At 43.5% G+C, this 25619-nt stretch overlaps 1 protein-coding gene across 1 annotated transcript; it reads left to right on the plus strand.

The window, feature by feature from the left end:
• Positions 1-215: 215 nt before the first annotated feature.
• LOC139244090 (sister chromatid cohesion protein PDS5 homolog A-like) lies at positions 216-23401 on the plus strand (the record flags this gene model as incomplete). Its single annotated transcript, XM_070870967.1, has 4 exons — positions 216-296; positions 3050-3136; positions 18749-18846; positions 23275-23401. Coding segments are annotated over exons 1-4 (393 nt in total), but the record flags the coding sequence as incomplete, so codon positions are not given.
• Between the last annotated feature and the right edge of the window lie 2218 nt (positions 23402-25619).

A 25619-nucleotide genomic window follows, 5' to 3' on the forward strand; every position in this document is an offset into this window, starting at 1 on the left:
ATCTGGGTGGAAAGCGATACAAGGAAGTGGTCAGAAATGGCCTTATCTGTGATTGACACGATGGGAGTAGTGAGGCCATGTGAGATGGCAAGATCAAGGGGGTGGCTGTGAATATGGATTGGGGAGTTTTAATGGCGGGAGAGATTAAGGAAGGACAGTAGGTTAGTAAACTCCGAGAGAATGATGAATTGAGATGGAGGTTGAAATCAGCGAGGATGAGCATTCGCTCGGTGCAGAAGCTGAGGGAGAAAAGCAGTGAAGATATCTGGGTGGACGGTACAGAACGAGAATTTAAAGTAAGGTGAGATGTTCAAAGGTGGAAAAAGTGCCGGAGGTGTAGGGGGACAGATTGAAGTGTCATTTGGTGATGAGAGTCACATCGTCACCACGGGAATCTGGGCGGGGCAAATGGTGGAAGGGATAGCCAGGTGGGGAGGCTTAATTTAAGGGTAATATGTCATCACCCCTCAACCAAGTTTCGGTCACGGCCATGATGTCGAAGCTCACGGATGGCAAGGGGTTTGTTCGCAATTGAACAGACATTCTGCAGGGAGATGTGGAGAGGATCGGTGATGGCTGCCCCACTGCCAGCGTCTACAGGGTCAGCGCTGGAAGGGGTGAGTTGGCTGGGGAGGAGATAGCCAAGATTAGTCCTCAGTGGGTGTGCCGGGCGAGCAAGTTCTCGAGAGGGTAGGATGGAACAGTTGGGGTTGCTGCTCATGAGAGGGCAGTTTCGAGTGCCACAGTGGGCCATATGGAGGATGTCAAGAGAGGCACTGAGGTCAAGCCTGGGACGGCGGCAGGAGAGTAGGTAGGTCGAAGATTAATGAAGAATTGGGTAGGAATTTGGGAAGGCAGAGCATCCGAGAGAGGAGAGATGAAAGGCGGCATGATTGGAGGGGTAAAGAGAAATGATAAAAGGAGAGCAAAAAATGGAAATAAAAGTTAACGGCTCAGGTTTGAAACGGCAGCCAAAATGTGCATGCGAATGGACACAGGAAAAATTCAAGTTACATAGGCCTGGTTGCGTAGCAATTATTGGGATGCATATTTCCTGGTAGTAGCAGGGAATAGGTTGTAGACAATTGTAGGGAGACCACAGTTAAAGTCGGAGGCGTCGTGTAAGGAAAAAGTTGATGTAGGTCGGATGGAGTCGGCATGGAGCATCGATGAATTGTTGTCCAAGTTCAAGGACAGATGTAGCAGACGAGTGAAATCCAGAAGCTATTTGAAGGGTAGAGAATTGGATGATGGAGGTTATTGCCTTGGGAATAAGAATCATTTTTGATGCAGAAAGGTGATGGCGAAGTTGGAGGTCACCGTAGATTAGAAGCAGCGGAGAAAATGTAAAACCACTAACCAGCAACCAACAAAGCTGAAAAAACAGTTGAATGAGTCACCCCGCTCAGCAAAAATACACCGGTGGAAGATGTTTAAAAATTATTTAAAAATTTTTTAGCAGCAGAATCCAGGATACAGCAGATGAGTCTTGCGATGTAGTCCAGTGCAGAAACAAAGTCTTGATGTCCAGGGAAATCCAGGAATTCTGAAACCAAATTTGAGAAGAGAATTCAACAGCTCAATGAGAAGCAGAGAGTAGGGGTGGGTAATGGCAGTTTAAAACAGTTAACGTGTAGTTGTGGCTAAAATGCACCTCTGATGGAACATGGGGAACCTGAACAGTGGAAGTGAGGAGATTTGGGAGAGAAAGGGCAAAGGCCGGCAGGAACCACACCCAAGTGACAGCATTCAGGAACAGTATCTGATATTCCCAGGCATTCCTACATTTTTTTTACAACAGGATATACTGGTTCATGGGACAGTGGGTCTGTCACTGTATGGGGGAAGAACAAGGATTGATGTTTTGAGTAAAAACTGTTTGGCAGAACACCGTTTGGGTGGGGGCCTGAAGCACTGATTTATTTTCGATTGAAGATGGGTGACTGCATTCAGCATTATTATTTTCATTTCAGAGCTGCATCTGAAGGGATTATTTCCTATTCCCATTTTCTTGCCTTTTTCCTTGAGTCATTGCCATGCCTTTTTTTTTTACTGTCTTTGCTATTTCCACCTTCGCTCTTCTATGTCTTCCCATTGCCTCTGGAAATTATATTTATATCATGTAAAAGTGTTCTGCTTTTCTATTAAGCAGTTTGCAGGTTGTTCTATTAATTAATTCCTCCTGTCACTAGAGTATTTTGCTTATCTTTGTTTTCAGTTCTGATGAAGGTCTCTACCCAAAACATTAACCTGTCTTTTTACTGATACTGACTGAGCTGCTGCATATTTCCAGTGTTTGCGGTTTTCTCTCTCTTTAATCATTTTTAAGATGTCTACTTCCAGTTCTCTTGATGTCACGTACCATTCTTAGCTGAAGGTGTGGATAGGAGACTTGTTGCCATCCTGTTAGTGCATCCAGTCGGGGATCTGTGAGGGAAATTTAGGGTACTTATCTCATTTACCTATAGTAAATGGATTTGTGCCTGCATTTTAATTTTGTTGATTACATGGCTGAGATCAGAAAATGTGGCCATGAAGCTATGTTGCACCACTCTATAGAAAAGCATGTTAATGCACTGAGAAGTCATCATTTTAAAGTGCGAGATGTCGTTTTTAGTTAATTGTTTAGATTTTTTTTATTCTAGTGGCTACTCATGAGCATTACTTTTGGATTTTTTTTTAATCCCATAATAAAGTGACCATCTTTGTGCAGTTGTAATTTGAAACTGCCCCAACAAATTTTTAAGTTGTTCCTGGAAGAAGCAGAGTCTTGCCATTCGTGGCCTTTTCTGAGTGCCTTTCATTTGCACTGATCATTTTAAACTGCATGATGTGGCATTGCAGCATTTATTGCAAACGTCTGTGCAATTTACAGCTCACTAATTTGATATTTCAATTCTGATTTCTTAAAGTCCATATTTTATGTTGATAGTTCACCACAACTGCATTCAATTTTACCACGGATCTTTCAGGAAGCATTTTGAATTGTTTTGCAAATGTTTGTTGAATTATGCTTTGTGTTTATTTTTTGTGTGTGTGTAATTCACAGGACATTTTCATGTTCATTACACGGCAGCTGAAGGGATTGGAAGATACCAAAAGCCCACAGTTTAACAGATACTTTTATTTATTAGAGGTAAGCTATTACAACCTGTGTAAATATTATAGAAATCAGGCCTATATATCAGACTTTATTTTATTGTGAACGATTCTAAAAATGTAACCACTTGTATCTGTTACTGGGTTGAAAGCTAGTTCCGTAACAGAAATCTGTGAAAATTCAAAAGGCACCATATGTGTGGTCATAACTAATGGAGTTCACGTGTGTTTTCTGGGATCGCTTCACAGCATTTGAGAAGCTCAAGTCTACAGTCTAGAAAGAAAATGATTGAGAGGAACTCATTTAGGTATATAATATTTAAGGGAAGTCCTGAATATTACTTAAAAGTAAGCTACGAAAGTATGACAAGAGGGCACAAATTTAAATCAGAGAAAGATCGACTTAAAACTGATAGCAAGAAGAGCAGTTCTAAGACCAATATAAATGTATGGAATAATCCGCCAGGCAGTTGTGGGAGAAAAATCATGCATATATTCAAAAAGCAGTTGGTTGCTAAGATGGGTGTGTTGGGAATCTTGAGATATAAGTTTTGTTGGCCAAAATGTCTCGTCTCTTATATTTTATTTACCTAATAAATAGAAAAGATTTCTGTGGTAAAGTTTTGTTGTAAATAAATGATTCTTGCTGTAAACAAATAATTATACAGTTTGTGAATTTGATCTTGAATATTATAAATGGTTCATATAGACCAACAAGATTTCCAAACTAAAATTGAGTTTCACTATTACTACATATAGGACAAATACAAAATACTGCGGCTGCTAGAAATCTGAAATAAAAACAGAAAATGTTGTAAACACTGAGCAGATCAGGCATTATTTGAGGAGAGAAAAAGAGAGTTAATGTTTCAGGTCAATGACCTTTCATCAGAATGTGGGATTTTAATTTAATAGAACTTGCTGCAGTTGCATAGTATGTATAGAATAATACATGAATGGCGAGGTTTTGCATAAGTATTTGTAAAATGGTTTGGGGCTGTATTTCATTCGAACAAGCTCCAATCCAGAAAAAAGGCTCATGAATGAATTTGTAAATCACTTATGATCATTTGAAAATAATAGGAGAGCTACTCTTTTTACTGGTAATCAACAATAAAGAATGTCAAAATGGACATATCTATTCATATCAATTATACAATTAGAAACTTAGAAAATAGCAGCAGTAGTAGGCCTTCCGATCCTTTGAGTCTGCACCGCCATTCAATATGATCATGGCTGATCCTCTATCTCAATACCATATTCCTGCTTTTTCCCCATACCCCTTGATGCCTTTTGTTTCTAGAAATCTATCTTATCTATCTCCCTCTTAAATATATTCAGTGACTTGGGGTCCAATTTTAGCCAATCCGTTTTTTTGGCGCACTGACCCTTTATGCGCCGACTTTGTGTGCTGGAAAGGGCGCCAAAAAACTTACTTAGTATCCTGGCCCCTCTGCCGAGTGTCCCGGGTCCTGGTGCGGCGTCCATGGTGGGGGGGGGGGGGGGGGGGAGCTACAGCCCTGCGCTGAAAACACTGCCGGCAGCTGTCCCATGCGCAGTGAAGTCTGCGCGCATGCTCCGCGCCCTCCCAGCGCGTCCTGCAAGTTGTCAGCAGGACCCAATGTTCGCCGCCCCGAGCCGTGGCCGAATGGTCGCTGAGTGCCAGGCTGTCAGAACCCTACCAGAGATGCCGCTGAGCCCAGCCTCCCCCCGCCGCCGATGCCGCGAGCCCAGCCTTTCCGACCCCGCCAGCCTCCCGATGCGTCTTTGCCAGCTGCCCCTATCCCACGCCGAATGGCCTCCCGTACAGGCCGGCCCGCTGCCTTCCCCGGCCCAAGGTAGGATTTACTTCAAATATTTAATTGTTAATCAATTGTTTACCCGAGTTCTTTATTTTTATTTAGTTATTTTAACTTTTATTTGGAATGTTTGGTGCTTGGGTGCAGGTCCTTACTTACCTGCGCCGATTTCTTAACTGGCCGCAGTGTTTTTCAGATCCGGCCACATACGCTGACTTAAGTCAATTTGGTGTAAGTGTCAGCTGGCCAAAGTGGCATAAATGGCCAAAGCTGGCGTAAGTGTCTGGGAACGCCCCCCTTTCGGGGAAAAAAAACTGAACTTAAAAAAAAAAAAAAAATCGTATCTAACTAAGTTACTCTGGAGCAAGTTTATTGGGGAAAATGGGTTTTTTAAACTTGCACCAGAAAAACCAGCTTACTCCAAAAAAATTGATGCAAGTCATGGCCAAAATTGGGCCCTTGGCGTTCACAGCCTTCTGTGGTAGAGAATTTCACAGGTTCACCATCCTCTGAGTAAAAAAAATTCTCCTCATCTTGGTCCTAAATTTCCGATCCCATATCCTGAGATTGTGACCCCTTGTTGGGAAATATCCTCCTCACATCCAGTCTATCCAACCCAGTCAGAATTTTATACGTTTCAATGAGATCCCCTCTCATTCTTCTAAACTCTAGTGAATACAGGCCGAGTTGACTCAATCTCTTCTCATACAACAGTCCTGCCATCCCAGGAATCAGTCTGGTAAACCTTCGTTGCACTCCCTCTGTGCCAAGTATATCCTTTCTTGGGTCAGGAGACCAAAACTGCACACAATACTCCAGGTGTGGTCTCACCAAGGCCCTGTAGTAAGACATCCTTGCTCCTGTACTCAAATCCTCTTGCAATGAAGGACATCATACCATTTGCCTTCCTAACAGCTTGCTGCATCCGCTTGTTTGCATTCAATGACTGGTGTACAAGGGCACCCAGATTCCTCTGTATATCGACACTTCCCAAGCCATCACCATTTAATAATACTTTGTCCTTATGTTTTTTCTACCAAAGTGGATAACATCACATTTATCCACGTTATACTGCATCTGCCATGTGTTTGCTCACTCACTCAACCTATCTAAATCGCCTTGCTGTGCCTTTGCATCCTCCTCACAACTTACAATCCCACCTAGTTTTGTGTCGTCAGCAAACTTGGAAATATTACATTTGGTTCCGTCATCCAAATCTATATATACTGTGAATAGCTGGGGCCCAAGCACTGATCTCTGTGGTACCCCACTAGTCACTGCCCACCACCCTGAAAAAGACCCATTTTATTCTTACTTTCTGTTTCCCATCAGTTAACCAATTAACAATCCATGCCAATACATTACCCCCAATCCTATGTGCTTTAATTTTGCACACTAACCTCTTATGTGGGACTTTATTAATGGTCTTCTAAAAATCCAAATACACACATCCACTGGTTCTCCCTTATCTATTCTGTCAGTTACATCCTCAAAAAAACTCCAGCAGGTTTGTCCAACATGATTTTCCTTTCATAAATCCATGTTGACTTTGTTTAATCCCGTTGATATTATCTAAGTGTGCCGTTATCACATCCTTTATAATAGACTCTAGCATTTTTCCTACTACTGATGTTAGGCTAAACGGTCTGTAGTTCCATGTTTTTTCTCTTTCCTTTTTTAAATAGTGGGGTTACATTTGCCACCCTCCAATCTGCAGGAACTGTGCCATAATCTGTAGAACTTTAGAAGATGACAACCAATGCATCCACTACTTACTCTTTTAGTATTCTGGGATGCAGATATTCCTAAAAAAATATTGGTTGAATTTTCTTTATACAGGTATAGCGTCGAGAATCCGGAAAATGTTCCGGAATCCGGATGACTGCTTCGGGCCGCCACCGGCCTCTTCCCCCTGCCTCAGGCCGCTGCCCACTTGGGCTGCCGAAGTCCGGAAATACACAGAATCCGGAGCGGCCTCGGTCCCGAGGCTTCCAGATTCTCAACGCTGTACCTGTAGATGCACATACTGCCCAATAAAGAAAATTAAGTGACTCACCGCAGTAAAATAGGACTTAACTAAATAGTTTGTTTTTAAAAAAAGCTTCACTCTGCCAGCATTCATATCATTGATGAAAACTTCACTGCACTTTGTAATGAGCGGTGTGTTAGTGATTGAACAAACAACAGCATAAACTTGCATTTATATAACACCTTTCACATAGCAAAAACTTGCCAAGGGGCTTCACAGAGGCAAAAGGATAAAAAAGGTTGTCTTAGGAGAGGTGAAAAAATCTTGGTCAAAAAGGTGGGTTTCAAGGAGGGGTTTAATTAAAGGAGGAGAGGGGGATGAAGAGGCAGAAGGGAATTTGAGAGTGGTGCCTTGGCAGCTGAAAACATGGCCACCAGTGGTGGGTGACTAAAGGATGTGCATAAGGTCTGAGTCAGGAACAAAAACTACCTCGGGTGGGGATTGTAAGGCTGGTGAAGGTTGCAGAGTTGGGGAGGGGTGAGGCTGTGGAGGGATTTAAAGACATGGATGAGGACTTGAAATTTGGGGTATTGAGCGAGAACAAAGACAGAGGTGATGGGCATACAGGACTTGGTGAGGGATAGCGTATGGGCTGCAGAAGTTTATCACGGTGGATGATGAGAGGATGGCCAGGAGACCCTTGTAGTAGTCAAGCCTGGAGGTGACTATGGCATGGATGACAGTTTCAGCAGCAGGTGTGCTGAAGTAGGGGTGGAGACGTGCAGTGTTTCAGAGATGAAAGTAGATGGTCTATGTGATAGAAACATAGAAAATAGGTGCAGGAGTCGGCCATTCGGTCCTTTGAGCCTGCACCACCATTCAATAAGATCATGGCTGATCATTCACCTCTACCCCTTTCCTGCTTTCTCTCCATATCCCTTGATCCCTTTAGCCGTAAGGGCCACATCTAACTCCCTCTTGAGTATATCCAGTGAACTGGCATCAACAACTCTCTGCGGTCGGGAATGCCACAGGTTAACAACTCTCTGAGTGAAGAAGTTTCTCCTTATCTCAGTCCGAATCCTTAGACTGTGTCCTCTGGTTCTGGACTTCCCCAACATCGGGAACATTCTTCCTGCGTCTAACATGTCCTGTCAGAATTTTATATGTTTCTATGAGATCCCCTCTCATCCTTCTAAATTCCAGTGAATACAGGTCCAGTCGATCCAGTCTATCCTCATGTGTCAGTCCTGCCATCCCTGGAATTAGTCCGGTGAACCTTCGCTACACTCCCTCGATAGCAAGAACGTCTTTCCTCAGATTAGGAGACCAAAACTGAACACAATATTCCAGGTGAGGCTTCACCAAGGCCTGTACAACTGCAGCAAGACCTCCCTGCTCCAATACTCAAATCCCCTAGCTATGAAGGCCAACATACCATTTGCCACCTTCACCGCCTGCTGTACCTGCATGCCAACTTTCAATGACTGATGTACCATGACACCCAGGTCTCGTTGCACCTCCCCTTTTCCTAATCTGCCATTCAGATAATGTTCTGCCTTCGTGTTTTTGCCACCAGAGTGGATAACCTCACATATATCCACATGATACTGCATCTGTCATGCGTTTGCCCACTCACCTAACTTGTTCAAGTCACCCTGCAGCCTCTTAGCGTCCTCCTCACAGCTCACACCGCTACCCAGCTTAGTGTTGAGATGTAATGTATTGATGTGTGTATCGTCCTGGTACCTTAAATGTAATATAAGCACAATGGTACACCACAGAGGGCGCTGTGGTGGGAAACCTGAAAGTACCTGATTGGGAGGCCTTTACGGAAAGCCTCGAGTACTACTTCACAGCAAACGACCTGACGGAGGACACAGACGCAATGAGAGATAAGCGTAAGGCAATATTGCTCTCCAGTTGTGGAGATGAGGTTTACTGTCTCGTCAGGGATTTTCTGGCACCCGTGAGCGCCAGGGACAAGTCATACGAGGAACTGACTGAACTCATTCGTGACCAGTTGAAACCAAAGGAGAGCATCCTCACGGCCAGATACAAATTTGTACATGGATCACAGAAAGTTAACATGCAGGTATAGCAAGCAATTAGGAAGGAAAATGGTAGGTTAGTGTTTATTGTAAGGGGGTTGCAGTATAAGAATAAGGAAGTCTTACTGCAATTATATAGGGCTTTGGTAAGACCACACCTGGAGTACTGTGCACAGTTTTTGTCTCCTTATCTAAGGAAGAATATATGTGCTTTTGAGGCAGTCTAATGAAGGTTCACTAGATTGATTCATGGGATGTGAGGGCTGTTTTATGAGAGATTGAGTAGAATGGGCCTATATTCTCTGGAGTTTAAAAGAACAAAAGGTGATCTCATTGAAACATATAAAAGTATTAGAAGGATTGACATGGTCGATGCTGAGGGACTGTTTCCCCTGGCTGGAGAGACTAGATCTAGGGGCCGATATCAGGATAAAGGGTCAGCCATTTAGGACTACTGTAAGGAGAAATTTCTACATGCAGAGGGTAGTGAATTCTTAACCCAAGAGGGCTGCATATGCTTAGTTGTTGGGTATACTCAAGACTGATTGGGGGCGAATCGTCGGTACACGTCATCATCTTCTGCCTGCTCCTCGCTGGATGGTGGATCATCCTCCATCTCCTCAGCCACGTGGTGAGTCCGATTTCTTTTACACATACGCTGAAGGAGGCCTTTCGCGTGGCAGGTATTGCATGTGTACTCCGCAAACCTGCACCGGTGAGCCCCATAGCTTCCTCCACAGCGCCAGCATGGTGCTGCTTGATTGGCCCCCCTCAGCGGACTCTGAGTTCCAGGACCCTGAGGTCCGTGCTCTCTGTCCCGGGCAGCGCCACGTTCTGCAGTTTTGTCCGTGGTGGGCGCTATGCTGTGGACAGTGCCTGCCGGGTTCGAGACTGTGTGGATTATTTGCTTGGTGCTGCAAGTCGAGGTCATATGTGCCCGGCTGATGGTGATGGCCTTTGTCAGAGTGACTGTGGGTTCCGTGGCGAACAGCTTGTAAAGGAGGCCCTCGTGGCCAATCCCCATGACGAAAACGTCCTGTAACGCCTCGTCAAGGTGTGCGCCAAAATCACACGGCGCCGCGAGTCTCCTGAGGTCCACAGCGTATTTGGTGACATCCTGGCCCTCAGGTCTGCAGTGATGGTAAAATTCTTTACTCTATTGTGGATAACTAGCAGCAAGTACTCCGCAGGTGGGTTGTGCCTGAGGGCAATGGTGTTCCAGGTGAACAGTTTCAGGGGGTGCCGAACAGGGGAGGGCCCCGTCAAGTGAACAGCCCGCCCTCACTCACCGACTGGCGGCTCGGGGAGCGGTGAGGCCCCGGATAAGCCCCAGGTGGGTGGGCAGCACTAGCCGGCGTGCCCGCTCTGTGGCTGTTGACCAGTCGGCGAGGTCCAGCACGGCCTGGGTCCCTGACTGGGATGGTCACCCATGGGCCTAGCAGCCGCTCCGGCCCCACTTCCCTCTGGCTGGGCCTGGGGCCATTTTTCACACCGACCCGGCCCAGCTCCACACTCACCGCCCCTCAGCAGCCAGGCCCGGTCCAGAAATTGGTACGGTCCCAGCCTGTAAGATCATCAGCAGGCTGGGGCAGTTGGAGGGAGCAGCGTGTGCTGCTGCAGGAGGGCGATGTCCGGTTGTTGATTGCAGTGTGGGCAGGCACAGCAGGAGGGGCGAAGGAGTGGTAAGAGTTTGTAGAGGGAAGTAACCGGGGCCCAGGAGAGGCGAGGGCCCAGGAGCAGCACAGGCCAGCCCACACTGCGATGTGTGCGCACTCAGTCTGTGCAGTAGAGCAGGTCTCCAGACGTCTTGGTTAACCCTTGCCACTGGACCAAGACCGAGCTCTGTCAAGCCCATGTGGTGGCTGGCGTGCAACGGCCACCACACGTTAAAAAAATTCACGCACAGGCATCTTCCACAGTTCAAGATGTAGTTCGGGATCTGGAATATTAGGTCCTTCATTGAAAAACACCTGTGAACTCATTCCTTTTTGGCGTGGATGCAAGTCGTCCTCACTTCGAGGGACTGCCTATGATATGGTGACTCTTATGAGTTGTGACTTTAGACTCTGCTTGCCTTTGATCCGTGGATAGATTCAGGATTCAGTAATTTAGGTGTGTAGATTACTTTTAATCTGGTGTTACTAAATAATGACACCAACTCGTACTGTGTGTCATGTATGAGGACAAATCTCTGAAGGTGCTCTCTGCTTCCATTTTTGTGTTAAATCAGTATTATTGAATGTTTATTCTTGCCTCCTTTATATTTTCCATATGCTTCTAGTGCATCTGTAATAAGCCATCTTCAGAAACTGATTGTTGGATATTGCACTTTGTATAGAATAGAAAGCAATCTCAATCGCCACCTTACATAGGAATAGGAGGAAGGTATTCAGTCCCTCGAGCCTGTTCAGTTAGGTCATGGCTGATCTGCACATCAACTCCATTTTACCCGCCTTTGTTGCATCGCCCATAATACCCTTACTGAACCAAAATCTGTCAATCTCAATTCTGGAACTGTCAATTTGATCCACCATCCTCAGCCTTTTGAGGAGCAAATTCCAGATTTCCACGACCCATTGTGTAAAAACGTGCTTCCTGATTTCACTCCTAAAATGGCATACCTCTAATTTTAAGATTATGCCCTCTCGTCCTAAATTCCCCACCAGAAGAAATAATTTTTCTGTATCCAATTGTTTAATCATTTTAAATACCTCGATTAGATGACCTCTCAACTTTTTAAATTCAAGTTTACAGAATCTGTTCTCATAATTTCACCCTTTAACTCCTGGTATAATTCTGATGAGTCTGTGCTGTAACCCTTCCAAGGCTAATTTATCTTTCCTGATGTTCGGTGTTCAAAACTGAAGGCAGTACTCCAGATAGGGTCTAACCAAGACTCGACAACTGAAGCATCACTTCCTCACTTGAATTCCAATCCCCTTGAGATGAAGGCAAACATTCTATTAGCCTTTGCATTACTTTTTGTATATATGCAGTAGCTTTTAGTGATTTGTGCACAATACACCTAAATGCCTTCACTCCGCCTCAGCTCCTTGTCTTTCATCATTAAGAAAATATTCCGACTTATCTTTCTCTGGTCCAAAGTGACTTCACACTGCCACATCAAACTCCATTTGCTACAATTTGGCCACTCGGCTTGTCTCTCTATGATCCTTCCTCCCAACCATACAACTTACTGGACCTCCTCATTATTGTCACCTGCAAACTAGGATATACAACTCTCTCTTTCGTCATTCAAGTTATTAATATATATGGTGAAAAGCCGAAGCTCTAGTACAGATCTCTGGGTAACACCACTTGTCACATCTCATCAATCCCTACTCTTGTCTCCTACCTCCCAGCCAATTATCTGCCCATATGACAAGGTTACTCCAATTCCACTTGCTTTCATTTTTGCTGCTAATCTCTTGTGCGGAACCATATCAAATGTGTTCTGGAAGCTCATATAGATACACTGCCTTATCCACTATGCTTGTGACCTCCCCAAAAATTTCAGCTAGATGAGTCAGATAAATCCTGCATTATCTCAATGCTGACTGACTTATATTTGTCCAAATGTTCAGTTGCTCTGTCTCTAATAGATTCTTGTTACTTCCCCACAATTTTTGGTTAATAACATAAGAAATAGGAGCAGGAGTAGGCCATACGGCCCCTCGAGCTTGCTCTGCCATTCAATAAGATCATGGTTGATCAGATCATGGACTCAGGTCCACTTTCCTGGCCGCTCTCCATAACCCCTTATTCCCTTATCGTTTAAGAAACTGTCTATTTCTGTCTTAAATTTATTCAAAGATTATGCTCTCTAGTTCTAGTCTCCCCGATCAGTGGAAACATCCGTTCTGCATCCACCTTGTCAAGCCCCCTCATAATCTTATACGTTTTGATAAGATCACCTCTCATTCTTCTGAATTCCAGTGAGTCGAGGCCCAACCTCCTCAGCCTTTCCTCGTAGGTCAACCCCCACATCCCTGGAATCAACCTGGGGAATTTTCTCTCTACTGCCTCTAAAGCAAGTACATCCTTTCGTAAATATGGAAACTAAAACTGCACGCAGTATTCCAGGTGTGACCTCACCAATACCCTGTACAACTGTATCAAGACTTCCTGCGTTTATACTCCATCCTCTTTGCAATAAAGGCCAAGATTTCATTGGCCTTGCTGATCACTTGCTGTACCTACATACTAACCTTTTGTGTTTCATGCACAAGTACCCCCAGGTCCTGCTGTACTGCAGCACTTTGCAATCTTTCTCCATTTAAATACTAACTTGCTCTTTGATTTTTTTTCTGCCCAAGTGCATGACTTCACACTTTCCAACATTATACTCCATCTGCCAAATTTTTGCCCATTCACTTAGCCTGTCTATGTCCTTTTGCAAATTTTTTGTGTTCTCCTCTCACATTGTTTTCCACCCATCTTTGTATCGTCGGCAAACTTGGCTACGCTACGCTCAGTCCCTTCCACTAAAAAGTTGGGGTCCCAGCACTGATCCCTGCGGCACCCCACTGGTTTCTGATTGCCAACTTGAGAATGAATCATTTATCCCAACTCTCTGTTTTCTGTTAGTTAGCCAATCCTCTATCCATGCTAATATATTACCCCCAACCCCGTGAACTTTTATCTTGTGCAGTAAACTGACACGTCTGTAGATAACTGGTTTATCTCTCCCTTTCTCATTTTTAATGGAATGACGTGTAATTTTCTAATTCAAAGGTGCAATTCCTGAATCTAGAGAGTTTTGGAAAATTATGACCAGCGCATCGGCAGTTTCCTCATCTACTACTTTTAATACTCTGCAGGAGAAAGCATCAGGTCCTCGAGATTGTGGTCTAAGTGGTTGCTCCATTATTGGCTCTGAAATTGTGATCAGAGGCTTCCCGTGGGCGAATGCCTCCAACCACAAAAATATTTGCTAATGCACAGTTGTACCTCTCCAGTCCGGCACCCTCGGGACCTGACCGGTGCCGGAACAGAATTTCCTGAACTACGGGAGGCCTTGCTTACAATGGACAGCGCCCAGGCTCCTGTATGTATGCATGTGTGAGTGCGTGCCACGGCAGCCTGTGGACGGCTCCCTCAGCACCCGCGCACGCACTCACTAACTGACACACTCCCAGCCGATCGCCGAACACACTGTCTGATCAGCCATTGCAGCCGATTGAAACTTAAAAAAAAAAACGCTCCTCTCCTGCAGGCCCAACTGAGGCCGAACCGATGTTTCTGGATGAAAGAGTCCCGGACTAGAGAGGTAAAACGTGTACCTGATGGTCCCGGAGGAACGAAGATTTCTGCTCCAAGGCCTCTATGCACAGAGGCCCACGTCTTCCAGGAGTGTGTGCGTATCCTGGGATCACGTGGGCTGGACCAACCAATGAAAATGGTGTATCCCCATTCACAGTAATGGTGAGTTCCGTTTGTACGGAGCTGCCATTACTACCAATGAGAATAACTGCCGAAAAACACACATTTTAAATTAAAAAAACACTTCACATATTTAAAATTAATTGAATTTAATTAAATGTTTTAGACAAAAATTTATTTTTAATGTTTTAATAGGGGTAAGAATAACCTTCCCTTAATAGACAGGATTTTTAATATAAAAATTATTGATAACATTTTATTTTTCTATCTTTTAAAACTCTTACACTGCTAAAAGAAGGCCTTACGCCAGCTTCTACCAGGCATAAGAGTTTTAAGAACATTCACTGAGCAGTAGAAACATAGAAACATAGAAACATAGAAAATAGGTGCAGGAGTAGGCCATTCGGCCCTTCTAGCCTGCACCGCCATTCAATGAGTTCATGGCTGAACATTCAACTTCAGTACCCCATTCCTGCTTTCTCGCCATACCCCTTGATCCCCTAGCAGTAAGGACCTCATCTAACTCCTTTTTGAATATATTTAGTGAATTGGCCTCAACAACTTTCTGTGGTAGAGAATTCCACAGGTTCACCACTCTCTGGGTGAAGAAGTTCCTCCGCATCTCGGTCCTAAATGGCTTACCCCTTATCCTTAGACTGTGACCCCTGGTTCTGGACTTCCCCAACATTGGGAACATTCTTCCTGCATCTAACCTGTCTAACCCCGTCAGAATTTTATATGTTTCTATGAGGTCCCCTCTCATTCTTCTGAACTCCAGTGAATACAAGCCCAGTTGATCCAGTCTTTCTTGATAGGTCAGTCCCGCCATCCCGGGAATCAGTCTGGTGAACCTTCGCTGCACTCCCTCAATAGCAAGAATGTCCTTCCTCAGGTTAGGAGACCAAAACTGTACACAATACTCCAGGTGTGGCCTCACCAATGCCCTGTACAACTGTAGCAACACCTCCCTGCCCCTGTACTCAAATCCCCTTGCTATGAAGGCCAACATGCCATTTGCTTTCTTAACCGCCTGCTGCACCTGCATGCCAACCTTCAATGACTGATGTACCATGACACCCAGGTCTCATTGCACCTCCCCTTTTCCTAATCTGTCACCATTCAGATAATAGTCTGTCTCTCTGTTTTTACCACCAAAGTGGATAACCTCACATTTATCCACATTATACTTCATCTGCCATGCATTTGCCCACTCACCTAACCTATCCAAGTCGCTCTGCAGCCTCACAGCATCCTCCTCGCAGCTCACACTGCCACCCAACTTAGTGTCATCCGCAAATTTGGAGATACTACATTTAATCCCCTCATCTAAATCATTAATGTACAGTGTAAACAGCTGGGGCCCCAGCACAGAACCTTGCGGTACCCCACTAGTCACTGCCTGCCATTCTGAAAAGTACCCATTTACTCCTACTCTTTGCTTCCTGTCTGACAACCAGTTCTCAATCCATGTCAGTACACTACCCCCAATCCCATGTGCTCTAACTTTGCACATCAATCTCTTGTGTGGGACCTTGTCGAACGCCTTCTGAAAGTCCAAATATACCACATCAACTGGTTCTCCCTTATCCACTCTACTGGAAACATCCTCAAAAAATTCCAGAAGATTTGTCAAGCATGATTTCCCTTTCACAAATCCATGCTGACTTGGACCTATCATGTCACCTCTTTCCAAATGCACTGCTATGACATCCTTAATAATTGATTCCATCATTTTACCCACTACCGATGTCAGGCTGACCGGTCTATAATTCCCTGTTTTCTCTCTCCCTCCTTTTTTAAAAAGTGGGGTTACATTGGCTACCCTCCACTCCATAGGAACTGATCCAGAGTCAATGGAATGTTGGAAAATGACTGTAGTTGGGCATTCTCCGCCTGCGAAGGCCCTTTTCCTGGAAATGAGTGCCATTGCCATTTTTGACAGTTCGCAAGTTCCGGGTTTAAGCACATGCACATTACACGCCCAAACCCGGATCTTGCGGGACCTCTTCGAGCGTGTGCGCGCATTGTATGCACCCGGAGAGACCGTAATTTCAGGCCCATCATTTTTTAACTTGTATTAAATCCTCAAGTTACTCCCTTGACTTATTTTTAGGTTCTCTAGTATTTTTCCTCTTCCTGCACTGTGAATACAGATACAAAGTGCTCATTTAACAAGTCAGCTATTTTCTTCTTATCCACTATAATCGCACCTGCATCTGTATTCAATGGGCCCACAATCCCATGTACTGCTCTCCTTTCATTTAATTATAAAACTTTTGCTGCTAGCTTTGGTATCACCAAAAAGTTTCTTTTTCATATTCCCTTTGCACCTCAGGACTTTGTTGCTCTTTATGTTCCGCTCTTGCATTTGTGTAAGCATTTTCTTTAAGCTTGAGACACTAATTTTTTGACCATGGTTGCATCACTACACAAGTAGCTGTTGCATATTACGGGTCTGTACTTGTTTTGCATCACACCAAATACTTGCAGGTTTAACCATTAACACTTCAGCTTGGTTTGCTTTGTCAATTTATTTCTCATCCCTTTGAAGTTTGGCATACTTAAATTTGAAATGAAAACAGAAAATGTTGTAAATACTCAGCAGGTCAGGCAGCATCTGTGGAGAGAGAAACAGTTAATGTTTCAGGATGATGACCTTTCATCAGAACTGGAAAAGTTTAGAGATGTAACTGGTTTCAAGCAAGTACAGGGGCAGAAAAATGGGGGGAGGGGAGGAAAGAACACAAGGGAAAGTCTGTATTCGGGTGGAAGGCCAGAGATTAAATGACAAATGGGATGATGGTGCAAGGTGAAAGGAGATGGTACGGGACAAATAAAGAAACAAAAGATAGGCTTAGAGGAGGTGTACATGGAAATCATCATCATAGAAACCCTCGAAATCGAGGAAGACTTGATTCCACTCTAAAAGTGAGTTCTAAGGTGACTGAACAGTCCAATACAGGAATTACAGTCTCTGTCACAGGTGGGACAGACAGTCGTTGAAGGAAAGGGTGGGTGGGGAGTCTGGTTTGCCGCACGCTCCTTCCGCTGCCTGTGCTTGTTTTCTGCATGCTCTCGGCGACAAGACTCAAGGTGCTCAGCGTTCTTCCTTCACTTAGGGCGGTCTTTGGCCAGGGACTCCCAGGTGTCGGTGGGGATGTTGCATTTTATCAAGGAGGCTTTGAGGGTGTCCTTGAAGCGTTTCGTCTCCCACCTGGGGCTCGCTTGCCATGTCGGAGTTCCAAGTAGAGCGCTTGCTTTGGGAGTCTTGTGTCAGGCATGTGAACAATGTGGCCCACTCAACGGACTGGTCGGGTGTGGTCAGTGCTTCGATGCTGGGGATGTTGGCCTGATCGAGGACACTAACCCTGGTGCGTCTGTCCTCCCAGGGGATTTGTAGGATCTTGCGGAGACATCGTTGGTAGTATTTCTCCAGCGATTTGAGGTGTCTACTGTATGTGGTCCACGTCTCTGAGCCATGCAGGAGGGCGGGTATCACTAAAGCCCTGTAGACCATAAGCTTGGTGCTAGATTTGAGGGCCTGATCTTCGAACACTCTCTCTATGGAAATATTAGACTCATGACGGGCAATTGCAGTCCGAAAAAATGAGAGCAGTGGTTATGATCTGAAATTGTTGAACTCAGTGTTGAGTCCGGAAGGCTGTAAAGTGTCGAATCGAAAGATGAGGTGCTGTTCCTCAAGGTTACATTGAGCTTCGTTGGAACAGTGAAGGAGCCCGTGGTGGGAGTGGAGTGGAGCAGACAATTAAACTAACAGGTGACCAGAGGCTCAGGGTCACGCTTGCGGACTGAACGTCGGTGTTCTGCAAAGCAGACACCCAATCTACGCTTGGTCTCCTCCTCAGTGTCGAGGAGACCGCATCACGAGCAGTGAATACAGTATGCTAACTTGAAAGAAGTAGAAGTAAATCGCTGTTTCACCTGGAAGGAGTGTTTGAGGCCCTGGACGGTGGTAGTGAGAAGGTAAATGGATTGGAGTCATGGTCCCGATAGCTACGTGGACACGATGCCCAAGGAGCCATTCCGATCTCCAAGCCCCTTCCATGTAAAAGTTCTTGATCATATGGTTTTGTCTACTTCTCTAGTCAGCACTTAATCTATGAAAAGATATGCAGCACATTGGTGTAGATTTGACCACTGCTGCACTGAATTCCAAATCTCAGTCATACTGTGTCAGCAGCATTATGGGAGGCTCATTTGAAAATAGTGGGATATTTCTGTTACTACATTTGCATTGCTTAACCACTTAAAACTATTTGGGGGGTCACAAATATTTGTAGTTTTACTGATGGTCCATCATTTTGTAAGTAATATTTTGACAATTTATTTTGAAGCTATTGTACTACAGATATTAAATAATCTATTCTCTTACTTTAATTATCTGTTCTCGGTTATAGTAAACTGGCTAATGTTGTTCTGTTCCACAGAACCTGGCATGGGTTAAGTCCTATAACATCTGTTTTGAGCTTGAAGATTGTAATGAGATTTTTATTCAGCTCTTCAGGACCCTCTTCTCCGTCATCAAGTAAGATTTTTAAGTACAGTATGTTATGTTTATGTGGCTTTATGTATGGCCTTTTATTAACGCAGAATAAAAGCACGAATATATTTTTATTCTTGAGAAATTTTAAGCATTTTCTTTTGCTTCTTGCTGTAAGCTATTTTTTGTTTACAGTAGAATAGTCTCCATTGGCCTGTCCTGATGATCCCCAAGAAAATCAGTTATATTGACACACTTAGTAATAAGCTTTTTATTTTTCAGTGTACTGAATGCTGCCATGGAATTTTTTTTCCAATAGAAAAAGAATTTTAAATATGTACTTTTAATTGAGTACATTTTCAATCACTAGTAGTTTTTTCTCACTATAATACATGTTTATGCTTGTCTACCAAAGACCAGTATAACATTTTCTCTTGATGAAAGGCACTTTCTCTGGTTCCCCAATGTGGACTCTGTTATGATGCAAGGTTTTGCAGACCAGTAAGGTTACAGGTTTCATATATCCTCATAGAAACGTTTAAAATTCTGACGGGGTTAGACAGGTTCGATGCAGGAAGAATGTTCCTAATGTTGGGGAAGTCCAGAACCAGGGGACACAGTCTAAGGATAAGGGGTAAGCCATTTAGGACCGAGATGAGGAGGAATTTCTTCACCCAGAGAGTGGTGAACCTGTGGAATTCTCTCCCACAGAAAGTTGTTGAGGCCAATTCACTAAATATATTCAAAAAGGAGTGAGATGAAGTCCTTACTACTAGGGGGATCAAGGGGTATGGTGAGAAAGCAGGAATGGGGTACTGAAGTTGCATGTTCAGCCATGAACTCATTGAATGGCGGTGCAGGCTAGAAGGGCCGAATGGCCTACTCCTGCACCTATTTTCTATGTTTCTATTGAGATTTATGCCAGTAATGTATTTCAGTTCCGTGGCACCTTGTTTCCCTAATGGAGCTTCTTCCTTTTAAAATATATAGAATGAGGGAAGAGCATTGTTGATCTGTTGAAATGATCCTGTTTTAAGGAAATACTTTTCTTTGAAGGTAGGATATCTCAGCAGGCCTGAATAAATCAGTTGACAAAGCAAATCATGCTGTTTAACCTCTGACAGTAAGGCATATTCATAACGTTTACTGAGATTAAATATAATGTTACAGGAACTAGTCTAACATAACAGTAGTGTAGCTTTTAGTAGACACTGACACCTGCCAACTTCATTTACATGGAGCACAAACACATTTTTCCAATTACCCCTGGATTAAATAATGCATCTAAACCAATTAAAAATAAATGATCTATTCTTGCAACCTCCCCATACTCACTCCTCCATTTTAATCTTTGGAAGGAATGGTCTACATTTTAATTTTGAGTTGCCATTATATTTAAAATATCTACAGATACCAATATAGGTACAGCGTCGAGAATCCAGAAGCCTCGGGACAGTAGCTGCTCTGGATTCTGTGTATTTCCGAACTTCGGAATTCTTTCAGACATCCCAAGTCTGGAGATGTCTGGGCTGGGGGGGAGCGCGGGGGTTGACCCGAGGTCGGTGGTGGCCCAAGACTCTAATAATAGCAGAAAATGCTGGAAATCTCAGCAGGTCAGGCAGCATCTGTGGAGAGCGAAACAGAGTTAACATTTCAGGTCGATGACCCTTCGTCAGAGCTATCTGCTACCTGCTCATTTGTCTATAAACAGACTTGTAATTTCCTCTCTACAAATGAATGGCAGTTGTATTTTGTAATTGTATCAGATGCAGTTTTGAAAAACTCCTTTCCCAATGAGATTGGACTTTAATAAACTGCAAGGAATTAGAATTCACATTTCTACAAAACTAACAATAAACCACTTGCACAAGTACAACTTGAATCAGATTTTTCTTTCACCAGTTATCTTCTCCCCCACCCTCCATCAACCCTGAAGCTTCTTGACTTTTCTGAGGTGCATTTCTTTACCTAACAGAAATGGCTGTTATTCTTTAGCATTGATAGTGAGTCTTTTACTTGCAGGAAGCTTCAAAGCTGAGCCCATGCCTACATAAGAACATAAGAAACCGGAGCAGGAGTAGGCCATATGACCCCTTGAGCCTGCTCCGCCATTCAATAAGATCATGGCTGATCTGATCATGGACTCAGCTCCACTTCCCCGGCCGCTCCCCATAACCCCTTATCCCTTTATTGTTTAAGAAACTGTCTATTCCTGTCTTAAATTTATTCAATGTCCCAGATTCCACAGCTCTCTGAGGCAGCGAATTCCACAGATGGACAAGCCTCAAAGAGAAGAAATTTCTCCTCATCTCGGTTTTAGATGGGCGGGCCCTTATTCTAAGATGATGCCCTCTAGTTCTCGTCTTCCCCCATCAATGGAAACATCCTCTCTGCATCCACTTTGTCAAGCCCCCTCATAACCTTATATGTTTCCATAAGATCACCTCTCATTCTTCTGAATTCCAATGAGTAGAGGCCCAACCTACTCAACCTTTCCTCATAAGTCAACGTCTTCATCCCCGGAATCAACCTCGAGAACCTTCTCTGAACTGCCTCCAAAGCAAGTATATCCTTTCGTAAATATGGAATCAAAACTGCACGCAGTATTCCAGGTGTGGCCTCATCAATACCTTATATAGCTGTAGAAAAGCTCCATCCTCTTTGCGATAAATGCCAAGATTTAATTTGCCTTCCTGATCACTTGCTGTACCTGCATACTAACCTTTTGTGTTTCATGCACAAGTACCCCCAGGTCCTGCTGCACTGCAGCACTTGGCAAACTTTCTCCATTTAAATAATAATTTGCTCTTTGATTTTTTTTCTGCCAAAGTGCATGACCTCACACTTTCCAACATTATACTCCATCTGCCAAATTTTTGCCCACTCACTTAGCCTGTCTATTGTCCTTTTGCAGATTTTTTGGTGTCCTCCTCACACATTGCTTTTCCTCCCATCTTTGTATTGTCAGCAAACTTGGCTACGTTACACTCAGTCCCTTCTTCCAAGTCGTTTATATAGATTGTAAATAGTTGGTCCCAGCACTGATCCCTGCGGCACCCCACGAGTTACTGATTGCCAACCAGAGAATGAACCATTTATCCCGACCCTCTGTTTTCTGTTAGTTAGCCAATCCTCTATCCATGCTAATATATTACCCCCAACCCCATGAACTTTGTGCAGTAACCTTTTATGTGGCACCTTGTCAAATGCCTTCTGGAAGTCCAAATACACCACATCGACTGGTTCCTCTTTATCCACCCTGTTCGTTACATCTTCAAAGAACTCCAGCAAATTTGTCAAACAAGACTTCCCCTTCATAAATCCATGCTGACTCTGCCTGTTCTTAACTGATGATGTATTTCAAGGAGGAAGACAACAATCCACCCAAATCAGAGCTAAAATGAATTGTAATGCCCATACTGCAGTCCAGCTAACTTTGGACAGACTGGGATCAAAGTAGGCACCTTCTGTCTTGTTTGGCTCTGCTGCTCATTGGATAATTTTACTGGTTCATTGGGGCTACATCATATTTTAGCAATATTTTCATGGTGAAATTCAAATAACCCTTTTTAAAATTGCTTTTCGTGTCTCATAATGGTGGTTTATCACCTTCCCTCCATGTAATCATAATTTCAAGAAATCAATATTTCAGATTAACAGATGAATTTAAATAGATATTCCCCTTGAATACTGCGACTGGATGTGTGCTGTATTATCACATTGAATTTCTGCCCTTTCTGATACCCTATAAAGCACAGTTCTTCTACATACATCATTATCCGTTTTAATTAATGTTGGTGACTGCAAAAAAAAATTCCCCTCCAGTTTAATGGCTTATATTACATATTTCATTCGCATTCAAAGATTACTGGAAAAAAAAACTGACTGAATAATGTGCTTTTTGGCGGTTGTGTATCCTCAAGATGATATCAAATTGCAAGTTGGAGTAGTCAATTATCTGTACCTTGCCTGGCACAATAGATGGCGCAGGGCTTGCCTTATACTGCTGTTTTTTCTAAAAGGTGATTTTTCCAATTCTAGAAACGATAATTTTTTCTGCTTATAAGTTAGAACATACAATCCACTGTATTAATGTGCATATATCCTTTGTGGGTAAGAGGATCGGGAAAGCTGATTAAATGTTTGTCTCCCAACGATAAAAAAACCCAAACCAACCTGTTCCTAGCAATTACCAAGGCTTACTTGCAAGGTAAAATTTCATATAATAGAAAGAAATTAACAATTTGAGCAAGTTTTAAACATGTATGTATTAAAAATGTTCACAAGTTAACCCTGAAGTTTTCTTCAAATAATGCTGTTCCCAAATCTGACTTGCTAAATGACACACAACAATGAGACAGAGTGTCTGTTATCAGAAGGTGCACTATTATTTGAAGAATGAGGAATGCCACTTTGGATTGTAGGAGTTAGTACTATAATAATCAGTAACCATTTAACATACTTTTATCTCAGCAACAGCCACAATCAGAAAGTTCAGATGCACATGTTGGATTTGATGAGTTCTATCATCATGGAAGGAGACGGAGTAACGCAAGACCTACTGGACTCCATTCTTATCAATCTTATTCCTGCACACAAGGTTAGTATTTGTTCTTGAACAGAATATTTTGATAAACCAAATTATCCCAAGAAATTGGAAATAAATGTCTGAGCAGTGTTCAAAGTAGCTGTTGCCCACCCTGCTGCTTCCTGGCAGTCTTGCCTGTACATATTCTGGCTCTCTCCTGATACTCCCAGATTCTTTCGCTTTCTCCGAATGATCATGGCAATTCTCAGCATCTCCTCTTCCCGCTCATATCTTTTCATTAGCAGCCATTTCTTAGAAAACATTGAGAAGATTTCACAGGTTTTAAAACACATTTTAAGAATAAACTTGTTTATTCAGCCATGCATGGGCGGGGAGGGGATCATCGGTCACTCTCCCTTTAAGAAAGTTGAATCTTTGTGCAACCATTTTAGAATCAAAGAAATTACAATACAGGTGTAGACCATTTGACCGTCTATTGGAGCTATGTACTGTAATCTTTTTTTTGTCCTTTCCCCGTGTCTTTTATGCTTTCAGCTGATCTGCCTCATGTTTGTATATAAGGTTTCATGCTATACTGCACATTTCACTTAAAGGTCGTAATCTCACAATTGCTACCAGTGCCAAGTGCTAGTCAGAGTAGAAATAGCAGGATAGTTAAGATGAATATGTGGCTTGAGGAATGGTGCAAGAGGGAGGGATTCAAATTCCTAGGACATTGGAACCGGTTCTGGGGGAGGTGGGACCAGTACAAACCGGACGGTCTGCACCTGGGCAGGACCGGAACCCATGTCCTAGAGGGAGTGTTTGCTAGTGCTGTTGGGGAGGGTTTAAACTAATATGGCAGGGCGATGGGAATCTATGCAGGGAGATAGATGGAAGTAAAATGGGGGCAGAAGCAAAAGGTAGAAATGAGATAAGGAAAGTTGGAGGGAAGGGAAGAGAAATCAAAGGCAAAAATCAAAAAGGGCCACATTACAGCATAATTCTAAAAGGACAAAGAGTGTTTAAAAAAAACAAGCCTGAAGGCTCTGTGTCTCAATGCAAGGAGCATTCGTAATAAGGTGGATGAATTAACTGCGCAGATAGCTGTTGACGGATATGATGTAATTGAGATTACTGAGACGTGGCTCCAGGGTGACCAAGGCTGGGAACTCAACATCCAGGGGTATTCAATATTCAGGAAGGATAGAAAGAAAAGAAAAAGAAGTCGGGTAGCGTGCGAATTAAAGAGGAGATTAACGCAATAGTAAGGAAGGACATGAGCTTGGATGATGTCGAATCTGTATGGGTAGAGCTGCGGAACAACAAAGAGCAGAAAACGCTAGTGGGAGTTGTGTACAGACCACCGAACAGTGGTAGTGAGGTTGGGGATGATATCAAACAGGAAATTAGGGTCACGCTTGCCGATTGAATGACTTAAAGAAAGGTAACTTCGATGGTATGACATGCGAATTGGCTAGGATAAACTGACAAATGATACTGAAAGGGTTGACGGTGGATAGGCAATGGCAGACATTTAAAGATCACATGAATGAACTTCAACAATTGTACATCCCTGTCTGGCGTAAAAATAAAACTGGGAAGGTGGCTCAACCGTGGCTTCCAATGGAAATTAGGAATAGTGTTAAATCCAAGGAAGAGGCATATAAATTGGCCAGAAAAAGCAGTAAACCTGAGGACTGGGAGAAATTTAGAATTCAGCAGAGGAGGACAAAGGGTTTAATTAGGAGGGGGAAAATAGAGTATGAGAAGTAAGCTTGCAGGGAACATAAAAACTGACTGCAAAAGCTTCTACAGATATGTGAAGAGAAAATGATTAGTGAAGACAAATTTAGGTCCTATGCAGTCAGAATCAGGTGAATTTATAATTGGGAACAAAGAAATGGCAGACCAGTTAAACAAATACTTTGGTTCTGTCTTCACAAAGGAAGACACAAATAACCTTCTGGAAATACTAGAGGACCGAGGGTCTAGTGAGGAGGAACTGAAGGAAATCCTTATTAGTCAGGAAATTGTGTGAGGGAAATTGATGGGATTGAAGGCCAATAAATCCCTGGGGCCTGATAGTCTGCATCCCAGAGTACTTAAGGATGTCGCCCTAGAAATAGTGGATGCATTGGTGATCATTTTCCAACAGTCTATCGATTCTGGATCGATTCCAATGGACTGGAGGGGGTGCCGCAAAGGACCCGTTTATTCCTACTCTTTGCTTCTTGTCTGCCAACCAGTTATCTATCCACATCAATACATTACCCCCAATACCATGTGC

The sequence above is a fragment of the Pristiophorus japonicus genome, unplaced genomic scaffold (assembly GCF_044704955.1).
Source record: "Pristiophorus japonicus isolate sPriJap1 unplaced genomic scaffold, sPriJap1.hap1 HAP1_SCAFFOLD_2025, whole genome shotgun sequence".
Taxonomy (NCBI): domain Eukaryota; kingdom Metazoa; phylum Chordata; class Chondrichthyes; family Pristiophoridae; genus Pristiophorus; species Pristiophorus japonicus.